General features: G+C 45.3%; 1 protein-coding gene across 3 annotated transcripts in view; it reads left to right on the forward strand.

The window, feature by feature from the left end:
* LOC8031283 (rab GTPase-binding effector protein 1) overlaps positions 1-18,737 on the forward strand; it is a 78,344-nt gene that overhangs the window by 5,823 nt on the left and 53,784 nt on the right. Inside the window, exons 3-7 of one of the 3 annotated variants that reach the window (XM_029987859.4) lie at positions 795-977; positions 5,791-5,914; positions 8,041-8,161; positions 14,496-14,708; positions 18,274-18,409. In XM_029987859.4, coding sequence (XP_029843719.3) covers positions 795-977; positions 5,791-5,914; positions 8,041-8,161; positions 14,496-14,708; positions 18,274-18,409 — 777 coding nt within the window. The remainder of the gene's footprint in view (positions 1-794; positions 978-5,790; positions 5,915-8,040; positions 8,162-14,495; positions 14,709-18,273; positions 18,410-18,737) is intronic. The other 2 variants (XM_029987860.4, XM_029987861.4) reach the window with 2 other exon arrangements.

Genomic DNA, 18,737 nt, shown 5'->3' on the forward strand with positions numbered 1-18,737 from the left:
GTACGGTGCTGGAACCGGAGAAAATGTCGAGCACCGACAGTGTTCCCTACGCAAGTGCCACGTCTCGATGCAGCAACCCGCCGATCATTCTTTACCTTGCAAGCGAGAGCATCCGTTACTTCTCTGGATCTTTTGTCCTTGTTTGAGTGGCAGTGAGCAGAATCTGGGGTGTCTGCCCCCAAAATACAGAGTGGCTTTAGACACGAAAGGTCAAGGAGCCTTTCTTGCATTCCAGCTGGTACGTTGGATTATTAATGTGAAACCATTAACTGTCCCATGGAGCGAGCCGACGTCATCAGCTTTGAAGCCGTGCCAAACGGCACTTAAACTCTCTCCAAGTGAGGCCGTGATCTGATGGCTCCCAGCTTTGAAGCCGCACGAAAAGCCTTGCCAAACGGCACTTAGTTTCCTCGCTTCCAGTGGAGCGCAGTGAAGCCGAAATTTGATGGATTTTGGTTTCACTGCTATTAACTGGCGCGCGTCATAGTTTTAAGGGACGAGGCTCCCCTCTCATTGGACGCTGCGCGTCAGTTTCAACAACTGCCACCCCATGGTGCTACGTGTCCGCGCCGCCAGCGCGCCAGTAAAACAAAGCGTTTGCCCGTCGAGCGAGGCAGCGGCTCCATTGTCGAGGTCAGCGAGGCGAGGAGAGCGCATGTTGGCCATCCACGCCACTACACCACATACGAAATAAGAGAGCGAAAGAATGACACGCATGCTTTCGCATGCACAACTCATAAGAAGTGCTTAGGTGTACCTCGAGGCTTTTGTGCATTGCTGCGTGCGTCCTGCAGAGGAGCTGCAGGGGGAGCGAGAGCAGCGGGAGGCCCTGGAGGAGAGCCTGCGGCGCCTGCAAGCTGAGCTGGACGAGGCCCGCTCCCTCACAATGGTGGCCGAGTGCCAGCGGGAGAACGAGCTCGAGACGGAGAGGCGCAAGCACCGTGAGGAGCTTGCCTCCTTGCAGCACATCCTCAAGGGTGAGCAGGGCTCCGCCCTTTAACCCGTTCTAGCGAGCGGGGTCTTCACTACATTGGTATCCCTCGGACACTTTTTATACGTGGGACTCTTTTAGGGGAACCAGAATTGTTAAAAAGAAAAAAAAAAAGAAAAAAAGAGAACTTGCATGAGGTTTTTTTTTCTTTTGTCCTGGCACTAAATTGGGGGACTGGGGATTTAAAAAAAAAAAGAGACAAAATTGGTTAATTTCTTAGCTAATTTATGAAAAAGTGGCTACCAAATTTTTAAGTTTCTCGGAGAAGGGCCATCGTGTAGTTGGAGAGCTGACGCTCAATCTCATTGCAATCTGAACGTGACGTGAAATTTTGATTAAAAATTTGTAGTGTGTACTACGGGGCAAGAAACGTCATCCTTGTGAGTGGTTTCAAACCGAAACTAAGCGCGGGAAAAGCACCCGTGACATTGTTTCCTCCACTGTGCACCGGTTCCGCAACTGATGTGCACGTGCCACAGGGAGCGTCGGCAGTCTTATGCAAGCACAAAGTAGAGAAATCGACATCCCAGGCACTCTTAGGACAACATTTCTTGCCCGTTCACCTTTTGGGGGTCATGTGCGTTTTCCACTTGTAGGCACCTCTATAGTCCGTTGCCACTCAAGAAGGCAGGGTGAGGGAAAAAAAGGCCGGGGAGGAGGAAGCAGATGGAATGCTGGAGAGAGGAGGATGTTTCCCCCTCTCCTCTCCAGCATTCTGTCTGCTTTCTCCTTTCCAGCCTTCCTTTCCCTCGTCCTACCTTCTTGAGCTATAACTTTCTATGGTCAGAATTATTTTAAGCGGAAAAGAGATCGAAATCAGTGAGTGACTTCAAATTCAGCTCTTTAATATATTACAATCAGTATGTTAAGTTTGAAATAATTCTGCATTGTCCTGAATGTTTTCATTTGAATTATTTAACTGTACTAGCGGTAATTGCGCAGTGCATGATACTTTTCAAAGCAAATGCCGGGGTGCAAGCCAGGGTGTTGAGTGCAGCTTTTACAGTAGAAAACATTTTCATGTCTTTGCCTTTTGACTTTCTTGTCACTGCAGACTGCGCAGCAAATTACTAGAATACTTAGTTGGGAAGCTGCCATAGGAGCCTGCTCTGAAAAAAAGGACTCCGATCCATACTCGAGAACCAAACTAAACACGATCGCAACGCCGCCGTTTCACCCGCAGCGGTCACTCTGGGAATTGCATGGCTGCACGTATTGGTTCCGGTCTAGTCGTGCAAGGGCCGGTGGCACCATCTTGCTGGGCTATCTCGCAGTAGCTATATAAAGCAACTTTCATGTTTTGACTCGTCGCTAAAGGGTGGCACTGTTATCGTATCTAGTTCGGTCTCGGTGCACGCCAACGGTTCAGGTTTAAAGGGGAAGTTTCCCAACTGAATGTTTCAGCAATGTCGCTACACAGTCTCTAGACTGCGCAGTCCATGAAACACAAACGGAGTAAAGGCTGCAATCTTAAGCACCCAAAGGCTTAGCCGAAATGCCAGTCTGTACATCTAGCAGAAAAGATGTGTCGCGCCACTAGCAGCACCTGATAGAGAACAAAAAGCTCAGTATTCATAGTTTACATCTTCGATGAGAGATGGCGCAAGTTGAAATTGTCAGGAGACGCCCATTGCTAGACTGGAAAGGAGAAATTGGCCTGTTGTGGGAGCCTCAACACTTGTCCAGAAAGGGAATTTTTATTGGTCGGGAGATACCCTGCAGATGATCCCAGAGGATTAAGGGGGGACACTGCTTGCAAGGTGAACTTTTGAACCACTCATTCAATCGACGTGACATTTTCAGGTGGTGTTTATAGCCATATAGAAGGAGGGCATGCAAAGATTCAGCCCTGTGAACCAATTTTACGAGGAACTATACCCCCAGAACGAAGTCAAGCATGGAATCTGCTCAATGAATCTATCGCTGAGAAATGGCGTTGATAACCAGATATTTTTCTGGTGAAAAGCATACTGAAATACCTGTTACTGGTTACTATAAAATTTCAATAAATATGCAGTTTCTAAATAAAAATAATATGAAAACAATTTTTGTTCTTTCACATTTACCAAGTTTTGTTAATTACAATTTTTCATAATAAAGAAACACGAAAATGTAAAATCTAAGTTCATAGTAACCGTCCCCACAAAGTTTCGAGATATAAGCCGCAAAAATTGAAGTCTCTCGATAGTTCCATACTGAAACGATAGATTTTATTAAGTGAAATTTATGCTAAAAAGTGGAACAAAGATAAATGCTTTCAGAGTGTTCGAACCTCAACCTTTTTTTTTTTAGCATCGGTGGACTGAAAAGAATTTATAAAAAAAAACTATGCAGTGTAAACAAATCAAACTTTCTGGGAATACACTCTAGATGTTGGCAGATGTAAATATGGCATTTTTCAGAATCATATTTTTTTTACAGAAAATATTTTTTCTCTAAGTAGTATCCCCCCTCAAAGGGCCTTTTTTTTTTCCTTTTCCTTCTCTAGTTTGAAGACTCTTCGGTTTTTTCTTAAAACTACCCTATGTCTTACTTCCTCTGAAATATTAGACAAATATAAGCAGGCAAATAGAACTGCACAGTCACGTGAATCAGTCGGTGTTCAATAAGCTCACCCACCATATAAGGCCAAGACCGGCAGAAGCACCGTAACATTGCTTCGCTGAGGCCAGAGTTGGCATTTTACGTCATTGTTTCGGTACTGGTTGTATCGGAGGCCCTACAGTTTTAGGAATTCTTCCACGATTAAAAATAGAAAGAATGCCGCTTTGTCGCTGGAGCAATTCATCCTTTGTCTCTTTCGCTGGCAGATTGGCCAGGCACTAACTGGATGCAAATTGAGCGTCACATGCGCTGCATGATGGTTCCTACTTAGCTTGGAGTGCAGCAAAGGCTGCGGGCACAAGGTTACAACTTTGAGAGGTGCTGATCCTGTTTGTTAGCACATGTAGAGAAAGCAGCAACCGAAGCTACAAGCTCAGACTCACTTCGGTCCACGGTAACCATGGGATTTAGCGCCAGGTCCGCAGACCTCCAGACTTGTCCGTAGTGACGTCAAGGTCACCTGATACACACATCCCTCTGGTCTGCAGACAGGTTCCTAAGATAAGTCCACCGTGTGATTGCACCTTGAGTGCCCAATACAAACTTATTAATAAAAATTTCACATGATAATGAGGTCAAGCATCAATTCTCCAGCCACATTATGCCCCCAAAATTAAAAATTTAGGTGGTTAATCAAACCTTTTAGGTCAATTAGCGAACTAATAAACTAATTTCATTTCTTGTTTTAGTGGCCCCAGTGATCCCCAACTTGACCCATGGCAAAAAAAAACCCTAACAAAGTTCCCTTTTTAAAAAATTCTGAACCCACTGAAAGAAAACATACTATATAGCATGTATGTGTATCCCTATGTAGGGGTATGTATCTTATATATCCTCATATAAGGTATCCCTGGCAAGCACACAAAGAATTCTTTGTACGCTCACTAGGGACCGGATGGTTTGGATGTGGGATTTGACTTTCTCACGCACTCCACCAAAGAATGAAACTGTGTTCTGTTTTTCTTTTGTGCCACATTCGGAGAAGGCTAAAAGTGTGTGGTTAAGACCTTGGAACACTCTGATCCAGCATGATGGCTCATGCAGTGTGTATTCAGAAGCTCACTATCTTAGACTACCCTGGGTTTTCTACTGATAGTGTTAAAAGGCGTACAAAAATCTGTTACTAGAGATTGAATCTATGTTTATATGCTGTACGTTTTTACTATCATTACACTTATTAGTGCCATTATACTATGATTATTTTACTACCATTCACTGCACCCATCATTAATTACATCCTTACATCCAAGTGACTGGTTCATACAAGTGCTATTATTGTGGCAACCATTTTTTAAAAAATATTTAATGCACTGTTCTCTCAGAACACGACTACCTCCGATTTTTGTTGAGCATGCACTTCATAGGTGCACACGTAAAGTGGAATAACGTCCAAAGGGGAGCTTTGCATCTGCTCCCATGGGGCTCAAAATCGTGCTCAAGAAAAGTCTGAGGGGTTTATGTACATAGCCCATAATGGATGCTAACAACATTCCACATTTCCCTGTGGAAATTCCCATAATGGAAATGCCCACACTTACTTCCACAGAACATGCAGGTAAGTATAATTATTTACGGAGAACACAAAAAGAGAGCCATGATATAGGTAGCAGAATGTAATGTAATAGGACACAGCAAAGTATGTTAGTGGCAGGCAGATAGTGTTTACTCATTTTAACCTGCTAGTGTATATATGAAATTATAGCGCATATTTGTTCTGCCTAGTTGAAGGTGAAAACAAATTTAGCACCAATAACCATAAGCACCAACTATAATCAGTACTAAAGCTGAGGTTTATTGATATTTTGCATCCTTAGTAATGTAGAATTGCATTCTTACCAAAGCCGGCTCGGATATCTTGAGCCTCAATTGCGCCCGTACATTGTGGCCAGTAACCTAGCACAGTTGAAGGTGTTTTGGTGTTTTGTTTGGACAGTGGAAGGAAGGAAGAGTGAAGTGTTGCTATTATCATTTGACTGCATAGGTTGGGATTGTGAAAATAAATGTTATAAAATAAACATAATAAACATGCAATTTTCAAGTTTCTGCGGTAGGGGACCCCTGCCACGGGAGACATATTAAACTTTATCGTCGGACGCCTTTTTCGTAAAATGCAATTCTGCATATTGTGGTTTGATCGGCAGACCAAAATACAGCTTAAAATCTTTTTTTTTTCTTGCTTTCTCACTTTCACGCAGAAAACACACAAGAGGCGCTACGAAGCTCGAGTCGTTATGAGAAAGAAATGGCCCGCTACAAGAAGCTGAGCGAGAAGCTTGAACAGGATCTGCACGAGCTGAGGACACAGCAGGCCCAGGAGAGGTAAGGGAATGTATCTCTACCATTGTGATATCCTCTGGCAGAGCGTGCAACCTTTCTGAAAGTCTGATGGCATCACGAGTTCTTGAATTTCTAGGGGAGAAGAATTTTATATCTGGTAAGGAAAAACATGGTGTTTCACAATGTGCTGACAATATGTGTGGAAAAATTATTTCTATGTTGCCATTCTTCAAAGCCTAGTGTAAAGCCTAGTTTGAAGCTTGAGGACTCTTTGAAAACGTGCTGAAGGTTATGCATACTTAAAGGGGCCCTGCAATCATATTTAAGCGTCTACCTTTTTTGGGGTTTTCACGTCTCTTGTGGTTCGGGCAAACCAGCGGGCACGGAGAGAGGAACTAAATATCAGTGTCATATTTTAACCGGACGACGCGGAAACCTCCTCCACCGACGAGGGCGACCTGCGGTACCGAAAGCGCGCAAAATGTGACGTCTTTGGTCCTGAGCTTACTACTGGTCGGAGTTGCTAAAAGCTTCTTTTTAGTCGAAATACAAAATATAAGTAGCGCGAACCGTTTAAATTATTTAGAAAAGTAGTTTTTGTTCGGTAATTTAGATAAGAAAAAAACGAATGCAATTACGGAAACAAGAAATGGCCCGTCGACATACCCGCCACCAAGCGGTGGAAAAGGCGGCGCATACTAAAAAGGAGTAGTGGGATCAGGCGCCGACACGGAAAGGTCCCGGATGTACGCGGCGGCGCTCTGGTTGTATAGACAGGAGGATCCGACCGGCTCCGAGCGTTTTGAAGGCCTTCGGCTAGAAGCTTTGTCTTGCGGTTTGGCCGTTTTGCGGTATGGCAGCGCGAAGTGGCTCCCATTCTGAACTGATTTTTACCCCGTGTTCGCTGTCGTTTGTGGCAAATGAAGTGTCATGCCGAATTAGAGTTTAATCGTGCAGCAAATGCAATGAGAGCCGCTCTGGCCGCCCGCTGCATACAGCCTATCCAGAGCATGCTTTAGTAGCGCCCTCTCGCGCCGTCGACACAAAGTGCGGCAGCCGTGAGCGCTCGATGAGCTCACTACGCCTCCTCTAGTTCACGGCCACTCAAGTAGTCAAGGACGTCATGAGGGAGGTTATTTTTTGCTTGTTTTTGTAATTTTAATTTGCCTATAACTTCGAAAATAAAGCGAAATTCGAGAAAAGAAAAGTTTCATTAAGTTACTACGTTCAGTGCTCTCAGGTTCGGTGCAAATTAAAAAACCAGTAAGAAGTCCTTGCAGTGCCCCTTTAATGATCCCAAAGAACAAGCAGGAATTTAAGGATATATACTCACAAATGCAGGGGAGTTACTGTGCTGATGTGCCCACACTCTAAACTGCTTGGCTACCTAGGTATTGTTTCCTAAGTGTGTACAGTAGATGTAAATAAATAAAATTCTATGAACACAATAACTTTTCTGGGTGGAGAGATGTGCGAGCAAGCTGGGAACAGGCCCAGTGCAAACAGTCCCTGTGAAGCCTAGCTTGCAAACTGGCCAAGCTACTTGGTGGTGGTGTGACTAACTGTGAGCATGGCTGTCATATGTTCAACTTATTAAAATATTTTTATTTACATTAATATTTTTTTTATAGGGAAGCTTTTGGGCTTTATTACTCTTTCAAAATATTTAGATTTTCTTGAGACAGCTTGTCTGCCAATGTGTAGTACTAAAACTTTTGAACCTAAACACTTTTTTTTTTTTTTTGTCTATGCACTGCTACAAGCGATTTTTCTTAGTTTCATCTCAGCTTTGCACAGTCATATAGGGGATTCACTGGATGCTGTATTTGAGGGTACCGTTCAGAGCACCTGCTCAAAACGAGCACACGCTCATAGTCTGCTAAGACCGGCAATCTCAATGGTGTGGAATGCTCATCGCAAAAGTACTGTGGTAGCTCGCAGTCAGCTCGCATTTGCCAGCTACACACTCGGCTACGGCCACCAGTGGATGCCCTCTATGAAGGAGTGCCTTTGTCTTGCACGCTGGATAGGGTTAGAAGCAGGTGCATTGTGTCCGGCCCCAAAGACTGGCGGCGGCAGCTCCGTTTCTGATGATCGTTTTCTTTTTCCTTCTCTTCTCCCTCCTATCTCCCCTTTCCCTCTGCGGCTCCTCTCTTCCCCACCCAAAGGGAAGGCGTGCTAGCGGTGGTCACCAAGTCCCTAAAGCAGAAAGTGGGCAATCTGAGTCCTAACCCCTTTTCCTCTTCCAGCGATAACAGCGTGGAGAACCTAGAAGAGAGCATGCGCAAGGTAAGCGATGCACTCCCCATTCCCTTAGAGTTGTAAACAGTGATGGCCCTGTAACTGCCAAATGCAAGCCAGGCTTGCAGTTAGGTATATGTACAATGATTTCTCGTTGATATGGGCCCTGTTGAAGGCCTGTTTATACATACACTACTGCGCTACCTCAGTGCCGTTAGTCAGTGCTAGAAATGACACTGACCTTGCTGACGCTGTGTAGACTTTGTGTTACATTAGCGATACAGCGTTGCATCATTGCTAAGTTATGTTCAAGTCCGCACTGTTCCTAGCATTCATTTGGCCCTGCAAAATATCTGTTGACCAGCCTTAATAGAGATGCCTCGCTACTATATAGACCAGGGCTGGCCAGAGTGACCCGGAGTTAAAACTGCAGACAAAACTACAAAAGTTCAGAGAGCCGCAAGAAAAAAACGAAAACAAGGAAAAATATGGAAGGAACAATCCTTTTCAAAGGGGACAAGTATAATTGTCGACTACAACAAATAACACCTGGCACCAGAAGGTTCCTTCAACCGCTATGCAAAAATGAATGCATGGTTGCCTAGCCAGCCACTGCCCTTGTCGCCCTTTATGCATACACGGTTCGAAATTCGTCCTAGAACAATAAAGGGAACAGGGTCATTGGACACACCTGTGTGTCAAGAAACAGTCCAGCTGTATGTACATAGTATAGTACAAGGCTGCCAAGACTGAGTTTTTTTTAAATTCTAGAATTCTTTTCGTCTTGGAGACACAGAAGGTGAAGGGGGGCAAGCTTACCCGAAAGCTGCGAGCTGCACTTGGAGTTGCCTAGGGCCGGATGCAGCTCGCAAGCCGCAGTTTGGCCACCCCTGATATACCGTAATATCCCGTAAGATGCCCCACCCCCAAAAGATAACTCACCCCTATTAATGCGTTAACATTAGAACGCTCGTTTTGACGAAAATCCTGTGGCGTCTGTCAATTTGCCAGTGCCGTAGAAAGAGAGAGGGTGACATGTGCGACGCTCCCATTGGTTCGAAGCGCTGACATCAGCATGTATCACCGTCTTCCTCTTCCCAGTGCTGACAAACTGACAGACACCGCCGGGTTTTCATCAAAAATGACCACTTTCGTTTTCATCAAAGAAGCGTCGCACAGCTGGCACGGAGTCAGAGAGGAGGCGCCAATGCGGCACGGTAGAATGCAGGCGCGCTCAGTTGCCGCCCTGCCCGTCGCTGGATGTTCTTTGCTCTGGGTTTCTGTAATAGCGGTGCGTGGGCTGTGATGTGTGTATATAGTTAAAAAAATGGATATGGTTCCCCCCACGAGTGATATAGATGCAGTTCCTTCCACAAGTGGTATGGGTGATGTTCTTTCCACGAATGATATGGATGACCGTATCCAAGGGCATCAAGATACTCTGACAGGTAGAGTGCACAAAAGGAATTTAAAAAATTACAGGAAGATTCGTTGGTAAATTCTTAGAACATGTGTTCCCTAGGAAACGCACCACACGTCCCCTTTTGGGAAACGCTAACACTGACCCCGTAATGAAGCAAAAAGTGGCAGCAAAAAATAGAGGAACCAAAAGAGAAAGCCAAAACAGTAAAGTGAAGGGGTCAGCATTAGCATTTCCTTCCTTAAAGGGGCCCTGCAATGACTTTTTTACTGCTTTTTATTTGACACCGAACTTGAGCACACTAAACGTAGTAACTTCATGAAACTTTTTGTTTTTCTAAAATTTTGCTTTATTTTAAAGGTTATAGGCAAATTAAAATTACAAAAATATGCAAAAAATTATCTCCTTCCTGGTTGCTTGAGTGGCCGTAAACTAGAGGAGGGGTAGTGAGCTCATCGAGCGCTCACGGCTGCCGCACTCCGTGTCAACGGCTCGAGGGGCGCCACTAAAGCATGTTCTGGATAGGCTGTATGAGCGGGCAGCTAGGGCGGCTCGCATTGCATTTGCTGCGCGATTAAACACTAATTCGGCGTGACACTTCATTGGCCACAAACGACAGCAAACACGGTGTAAAGATCAGTTCAGAATGGGAGCCACTTCGCACTGTCATACCGCGAAACGGTCAAACAGCAAGGCAAACCTACGCCGAAGGCCTTTGGAACGCTCGGAATCGGTTGGATCGTTGAGTCCGTAAACGACCGCCGCATACATCCGAAACCTTTCTACGCTCTCCGCTCGTCTGAGCCTGATCCCACTATTCCTTTCTAGTATGCGCCACCTTTTTTACCGCTTGGTGGCGGGTATGTCGACGGGTCATTTCTGTTTGCCGGACTTTATAAACTGCATTTGTTTCTTTTCTAATCTAGAATATTGAACAAAAACTACTTTCATAAATAAGTGAAACAGTTCGCGCCACTTATATTTTGTATTTCGACTAAAAAGAAGCTTTTAGCGGCTCTGACCAGTAGTAAGCGCAAGACCTTGCATTTCGCGCGCTTTCGGTACCGTGGGTCACCCTCATAGGTGGAGGAGGTTTCCGCGTCGTCCGGTTAAAGTGTGACGCACTGATATTTATTTACTCTCTCCGTGCCCGCTGGCTTGCCCGAACCCCAAGAGACGTGGAAATTGCAAAAAAGATAAATGCTTAAGTATGATTGCAGGGCCCCTTTAAAAATCCATTAATAAATCTTCCTGTAATTTTTTCTTCACACAATTTGCTATTTTTTTTTGACAGTGGAGCTGTTAAGGGCTAGGTTCCCCAGGATCATGTCCGGTACCAAACAAATGTTGACACAAAACTTTGGACAGCTACTGCCATCTATGAGCGACGGCGGCAACCAGACAACCGGCTCGCCGACGTTGCTCATAGATGGTGGCAATTTTTCCAGATTTTCCACTCTGGTTTTCACCAGAGTGGAAAGGCTGAATTTCTCTAGGCGTCGTCCTAGATGTCATCCTCGAGATTGTCCTAGAAGTCATCCTTGAGGTCGTCCTAGATGTCGTCCTCGAGGTCATCCTTGAGGTCGTCCTAAAGGTCGTCTTTGAGGTTGTCCTAGACATTGTCCTAGGTGTCGTCCTTGAGGTCGTCCCTGAGGTCGTCCTGGAAGTCGTCCTTGAGGTCGTCCCAGACGTTGTCCTTGAGGTCGTCGTAGACGTCATCCTAGACGTCGTCCTTGAGGTCGTCCCACATTAGTACAGCTTTGCTGGTCTTCCTTCTTCACCAGAGTGGAAAGGCTGAAAGGTTTTTAACACAGAACACTAGCTTTTTTTAGTAATTGCAGTTCCCTGGCCATTGATGACCTTGGCCGAAATGGGGTTAGATAGTCACAGCCAGAGATGAGCAAACATTGCTGACTGGGAAGGACAGTTGTCTATGCTTCATTGCCCTCAATGTGAAAACAGGTTTGGCAGGTCACAGAATACAAAAATAGCATTTTTTTTAAGTTTTATTGATCACACACCGACAGTTAACCCAGTCCTCATTTTCATCCAATTTTTTCTCGGGTTATTACGGTAATCTTTTCAGGGACGAACTGGGTAAATGTGTGCATTTTTGCCTGACTTTTACGGGCAACTGTCATTATGAACAGTGTTTTGGGTGAACAGAGGTGTCCATATTAATGAGACACGAGTGTGATGCCTTTAGCAATCCTGAGAAATCTATACATCCATGTTGCCTTAGCTTTCTATGCTAACCTTTTTGCATTGTGGTAGTAGCACAAAGGCTAGACACCAACACATCTCTCTTATGTTATGTCATGTTCGTAGTGTTAGCGGCACTCTTCTGGTCTGGGGAGGGGGCGAGAAATGCCAGGCGAGCCAGGCATTGCTACTATGTAGTTTTTGCAGAAACCAGTAGAAACCTTCCTTTTCTTCCAAATGTTGCAGAGTTGTGTGGACTTGGGCTGCACCCAAAGAATAATGTCAGAATCAGTTTTCACGTGCTTCCTGCACGCTCGGTGAAATCAAAAATGTGGATAGATACCATGAAAAGTGGAAACTAGACACCCTTCTTCCAGAATTGCCTGTGCAGGAAGCGCTTTGCTGTGAATTCCCTGAAACTCGTTGCCAAAAGATTTATCTTATCATTCCATCTGAGCACTCTTCGCGTTGATGATAGAACAATACAATTCACTACTAAAAAGAGTACAAAATTATTTCCCCCCCCCCCCCCCCACAAAAAAAGAAAAGAAAAAAGGAGTATACATGCAACAGAATTTTATATTCTTTTATGCACAGAGCCGTCATTAGCATGCTGAACAGAGTGTAGGCAAATTATGATTTTTGCAGTGACTAAAGCGTAAGCCACTGCTTAGAAAATCTACTGCTTGGGAGCGTATTATTTCTGCAGTGTGATTGATCAATATTTTTTGGCACTCTAACAGTGGTGGCTGTCCGTAAGTTTTTAACTCTACCACACTTTTTGTGTAAGCCATTTTATGTCTGTATTTACTTTTTGACTTCATATATTTTATTATTTCTGGTGTATTTTTTTCATTTGCTAAGATATGTACTGTCATGGACAAAAGAAGCCAAAATACATGATGCATTTTTCATTCACTTTTAATGGAACTGGGGGGCAGTGTGTAAAGTTTTGGGTGTGAAAGTCACTTTTCGATCAGAGGTTTCCATTTCCAAATGAAGCGAACTTCAGTGTTAGGCACTTTCGGTTTTCACGCTCATGCAGGCTGCAGGGTTCCTTTATGATTATTTCTCGGAAAGTGGCCTGCCATGACACATTTGCTTGATAAAAATATGAAACAAACCAAATGATCCAAGGAAGCTGATTGTTTGCTTGGTAGTAGGGCTGCCATCTGTCACAGAGCACATGAAACAATTGTTGAGACAAAAAGGCAAATCAAGCTTGCGGTTGGGGTTATTTGTTGTCTTGGAACAGCAGCACGAGTAACACTTATGGTTAGTAGACACTTCGGTTGGGTGGACGTTACACACTGCTACGTGGTGCACATGAGCATTTTTTACGGAGAAACCAAATTATGGGGAGTGAGTTTTATACATCGGTGTGTGTTGTACAGTAGGAATTAAGTCGTATGTCTGAGAGTGCACACCTTTTACATACATTCTCTTTTAAGATTTTGAGTTTTATGTGTATTCGTAGGAAGTGGCTGTTATATTCTGTTTGCACATGATGCAGGCTTGACATCCATTGCTTGCATGTGTAGTGTTTTAGGACACGGCTTTTTCTCCTTTTTGTGTTTTTTCACAGAAGAAGCCTGAATAGTACAAGTTTTGAGTGATAATTGTAATGCCTTTTCTAATCGAAGGGAAAAAGACACCTGATTAATTAATTTTATATTTGAATCTCCCTCTCAGTGGCTGTGAAAAGCTTAATTGCCATTTCCTTCCCACATTGAATTGCATCATTCTGATGCAGGCCTCGAAGAATTTGCAGTAGCTATTTGTCGTTAGTTTTAAAAAATATATATATATCTTTCATTGCATGTTTTAGAAAATTTTATGGTCCAAGCTATCTCCATTATTGACTGGTGTTGGCTGTACCAAGGCAGAGAAATGAGGTAGAAAGGGAAGCCCACTCACATATATGAACCTTTCCCCTGAGAACTGTTGGGGGAACGAAATGGCAGAGTAACTAAAGAAACTGTAAAAGTTTTTAGAGCTGCCTTTTTGTTTGGGCTTTGCCAACTTGGCAATCCACCGACAGCATAGAGGGCTGTCCAAGCAGGACGAGTTTTTTTACAGTCTCAGCATGTGCTGTACAGAAAGTGGAGGTTTTCGTCCAATCCTAATCCATTTTGCAAGTTTTTTTTGTTTTTCTTTATGCGAAAGGTTTTTATTGCCCGCGTCCTTGAAACGAGGTTTAGAGCATGCCCGTCTCGTGGGTCCGGACAGTCGCTCACACGATCCGCTGCCCGTCGTCAAAGCCTCCACTGTTGTTGTTGGTCCCCAATCTTTCAAAAACAATAGAGAGGCAGAGACAACATCAAGGGAGCGAGGAGGAAAGCCGTGCTGTTTCCATGGTTGGTGTCCAAACTGAAAACGGACGCGTACACTGCAACTTTCGTGTCTTTTGAGAGAAGTGTACGCTTTCTTTGCCACACGCAGCATCTGTGTTTGGACAGCCCTTTAAAACAGCAAAGCACCTCTTTTGGATGCTTACCCTCCAGCATGTGTCGATCGCCTTCCACTGTGCTTTGACTGTGCACATACACTTGAGGCTTCGAAGACACCGAAGCGTTATCGAGGGTAAGACGCTTGTGCCGAAGGCGGGATAATTGAGGCTCCTCTCTGCTGTATTGATCCTGTCAGTTGCTACAGTAACGTCAATGCTGGCTAAGAGTCTCGGCAGGCAGGGTCGCGCCTTCCCACATTGTGCGTGCCCTTGGGTCACGCGCGGAAGGCTGAGTGTGCGTCGGGGTAAAGGCGCAGGAGGATGCGGAGATGCTGCGCTCCCTGGTGGTTCCCCTGGAGGAGGAGATTGGGGCCCTGAAGGACAAGCTGCGCTCTACGGACGAGCAGCTGCACGTGTACGAGGCGGCTTTCAGCGGCCTGGTCCGGGGCCTGGGCTCGGGCTCCCTCGGGGACGCCATCCGGGGCAAGAGTCCTGCCGAGGTGCTGGGACACCTGGACGACAAGGTACCCAAAAGCGGCCCTCATTTCGGAAGTCGGACGTGCCGCCCGTATCGTTCGGAACGACGGACAAGTAGGGTCGTGCGAATGAATTTTCGAATGCTAGTTTCGAATAATAAGCTATTCGATATTCGCATCAAGATGAACCGCGATATTCATACTTTCAAAGTCTTCAACCGCGGCGGGTTAGCCCCGTCAAGTGCATTTCTCGGCGAGCACGTGAGCATTGCAGGGAAGCAACACCCGCAGAGCTCGACGGCAAATGCTTCGGGGGTATTTCTTTTTCGCGGTACAAAAGCGCACTCAACGGGGCTAATCTGCCGCAATTATGTAAGAGTATATGTTAGGCAGCTCTGTCTTGGCAACCTGCATTCATCATTCGTGGTTGCCTTTTTTTTTTATTGTGTATAAATTTGAATAAAGAATATTTGTATATGGTAAGCAGGTTTATAAATCTTGTTGATTAGGACTGCTGCAACTGATCTGTCATTTACATGCCACAGTTCATGAATGCAGTTATATTAAAATTAACTGAGCTTAGAATTGGAAAAAGTGGAAAAACAACCTTTACAAGTTGAGCCGAATTTTCGTTTAAGCACAGAGCACGGTACCGAAAGGCTCGGAGAAACTATTTTATATTTGATTAGAAAATATTTGGCCAAAACCGCCATTTGCTTTGAATGCAAAATCCACTATTCGCACACGACTACAGACAAGCATATCGCCGTTGCGTGGCGAAGTTGGCAGCGTGTGCAGCTCTTGTGCGGAGGAAAGGGATTAGACTCCCGCTCGACGTAGTTCTTTCTATTATAACTCTCCTCCCATCTGGAAAGTTCCAGCCCATTCTAGGCTGCCGTCGTGCGTTCCGGTTCGGAATTTTCCCGAACTAACCGGGTGTGTAAAAGCAGCGGTAACGGGCTTCTTAGGGACGGTCGGCCTTGTGGCACCGATGCAGGACACTCTACAAGTTCCGTTTCAGTTTGTAGCACGAGCTCGCCTCATCAAACATGTTTTTCAATTCCACATTCATCCGCCATTTTTACCCGTGACAGTATAGACGCTCGGAAAACTTGGGAGTATGGACAGAGTGGGACAGAATGGAAAGGATACGAACACACTTTTTTTCGTGTCGGTCTCCATTTGCATTTTTTGTTTCCGGGGCATCGTGCACCGAGGCAGTCTCAGCAGCTCTGAGACAAAGCACCATCTTACGGATCCCTGGTTGGCGAGTTTGAATCCCGGCCGAGGTGCCTTCGATTCGACAGAGGCTCGTTGCAGAAACACGCAACCGAGATTTCAGTTGCACTCGAAAAGATCCTCGGGGGATCCAAATGAATCCTTAATCCCCCTCCGGGACTTGTCGGATGCCCTTTGTTGCTTTGGCACGTAGAACCCCCAAATTTGGATCGCGCACCGAACTGGCCCAACGAGGCAATCGACGTGGCGAGGGCTGCACTGCTCGGCAGAACCAGTTCATTGGTGCAAGGTGTACGTGCATGTGCGGCAGCTGGTTTTGGCAGGCCAGTGACCGATGCACCGCCGGAGAAGAGTCTCTATGGGGCTTTCGTGTTGTATGCTTGAACATCATGGGTAAAAATAGAACTTTATTGTTGAGAATGTGCTATCTTGTGCCCCCGTCAGACTGGCTAATTTAGTGTCGCTTGAAGCTAAAAGTTACCGTCTGGTACCGCACAAGTGACACTGGGGGCTGGTGTCATTTGTGCGGTACCATATGGTAACTTTTAGTGTAACTCATTGAACTGTGCACTGGACTTGGGGTGCGTTCCGTGAACTCGCTACACTCGATCCAGGATACCGAGTGTGTAGCCTCCATAGCAGCATTTCAGGAGTTAAGAGAAAACCTAGTGGAAAACAATAAAGCTGCGTAAAATGAATGCATTTTTAGAGAAGTACTATTAGATATGCTCTTGTTTTGTGCCAACAAAAAGTAATACATCGCGGAAAAACAAGTGGCTAATCTAGCTTGCATTTGATTGTGCAACGACGCTCTGTGCCCATTTTTGGTTTTCAGAGACGAGCCGAAGAGGTACCGCTTAAGCGCGAAACCGTAACCTTTAAGATTGTAGCATGGAGTCGGCCGCAGCATTGCGAATCCTAAAGTCGCCCATAATGCGAGCAGGAGACCTTTGCTGTGATCAGACTGTGGGAAGACCACCTGGAAGACCCTGTAGCACAAAAATCTTCCAGGTGTGGAAATAATATCTGCTTCTTACTTGTCTCGGCTTGTGATGGCTCACTATTTTCATCAAATTGGCATAAAGCTTTCTAATTAATGCAACAATGTCCAGTATTAACATGTTTTTAATTAGCGTACAAGAAAGATTATTGAGAAATCTGGGTATATATTTTAGTAATTTGCGTCCTTTTTACTTAACTATCATCGTCGGCATCATATCCGAATAACACTAAATTTTTTCGTGTAGCACGAAAGCACTTGAAGTGACATTTGATGCGCTGAACTGCACTCGCTTGAAGTGACACTAAATGAGTCTGTTTGATGGAGGTAATAATCTCATTCGAGAGGAACAGCTTGGACGGTGCAGTGGGAGCACAACGGAAGTCTACCGTCGCGGCATACCAGAGCACACGCAGTCGAGTTTGTCGTTCTCGGCTGAGGGTGATTAGTTGTGCTCTGATTTGGCTAAATTCTACTTGAGTTATTGGGTGGATCCTTGAACCAAGGACGACGAGGCAAATGTGTCATTAGTTTTGGTTGTGGTTCTGCGCATTGCCACTAGGCAAGAAAAATGTGCAGGAAGCGCTTTGAAGTCCTCACTTTGGTGGCTAGACCTCACATGCTGATGGGGTTGGTCTTAGTGTCTGGATGGTGGTTTTTATGCAAGCACTGTGCAATTTTATCGCGATGAAAGGAATTTGTGACCTCACTTTCGGGTCTTTGTAAAAAAATAACTACTTCACGGTGCTCCTGAATTTTCAGGCATGGATGCTGTACAGCTAGTAGAACTCCTGAGTAGTAACATCAGTTTGCCTAAATAACTTTTTTATTAAGTTGTATGTTTGCTTTTACGAAAAATAAGGAACTGTAATTTGTGAAAAGCATTCTTGTCCTCATAATACCATTTCCAATATGCTTGAAGGTATTATCATATTGTTTGCCTCAACGGAACTTTCATTGTGCGAGTTGTATGAAAAATAATGTGCGTAACGGTCAATTATCTTTCCTTCTTTTTGTTAACCGAGGCGTTCGCATGAACGAAAGTCACCTTTCTCTTACGTCCACTATGCTTATCTGGGAACAATTTGGCAGGTCTTCTTGTTTCTTTTCATTATCCCGTGAAGTGACAGATAGCGGCGAGCACCTGATAAAGTGAAACGCCTGGCTGCTCGACAGTATTGACCGATACGCCGTGGACTTATTTCTTGCTGCAAACCCCTTCTGGTCCCTAGTGAGTCAGTCGGGCGGGCAAATACGGCGATTTCAAACACCCCAAACCACATGGGCCTGTTTGTGCGCGGTTCGGGCGGGGAGCGCGGGAGGCGGGCTGCCCTGTCGGGCTTCTCCAAGTGCCCCTGCGCTCTGTGCATGCAGCTGACCAGCCTCTGCCAGGGGCTGCAGGCAGAGAAGGCTTCCCGGAGCGACCTGGAGATGTATGTGGCCGTGCTGAACACCCAGAAGACAGTCATCCAGGAGGACATGGATCGGTTGCGCAAGGAACTCGGCGAAGGTGACTACTTTTGTCTTTTTTAAGAAGCCAGTTTCATGTGACATACTTCCGGCTTGAAATCCCGCCGGACACCTTGTTGGTGAAATTTCGTCGTATGTCTTTCTGTGCACGGGCGGAAACAGTGCTTTCCAGCTCGATCAAGTTTTTTTGCATCGTGATTGAGCATCGTCTGGTGCTTTATTAATGCGAAAGCATTAACTGTCCCATGGAGCGAGCCTACGTCAAGAGCTTTGAAGCCGAGCCAAACGGCAGCTAAACTCCCCTCTCCCAATGGAGCAAAGTGAAGCCGCAATCTGAAGGCTCCCAGCTTTGAAGCCGTGCAAAAAGC

The sequence above is a fragment of the Ixodes scapularis genome, unplaced genomic scaffold (genome assembly GCF_016920785.2).
Source record: "Ixodes scapularis isolate PalLabHiFi unplaced genomic scaffold, ASM1692078v2 PGA_scaffold1__304_contigs__length_218370807, whole genome shotgun sequence".
Classification (NCBI taxonomy): Eukaryota; Metazoa; Arthropoda; class Arachnida; order Ixodida; family Ixodidae; genus Ixodes; species Ixodes scapularis.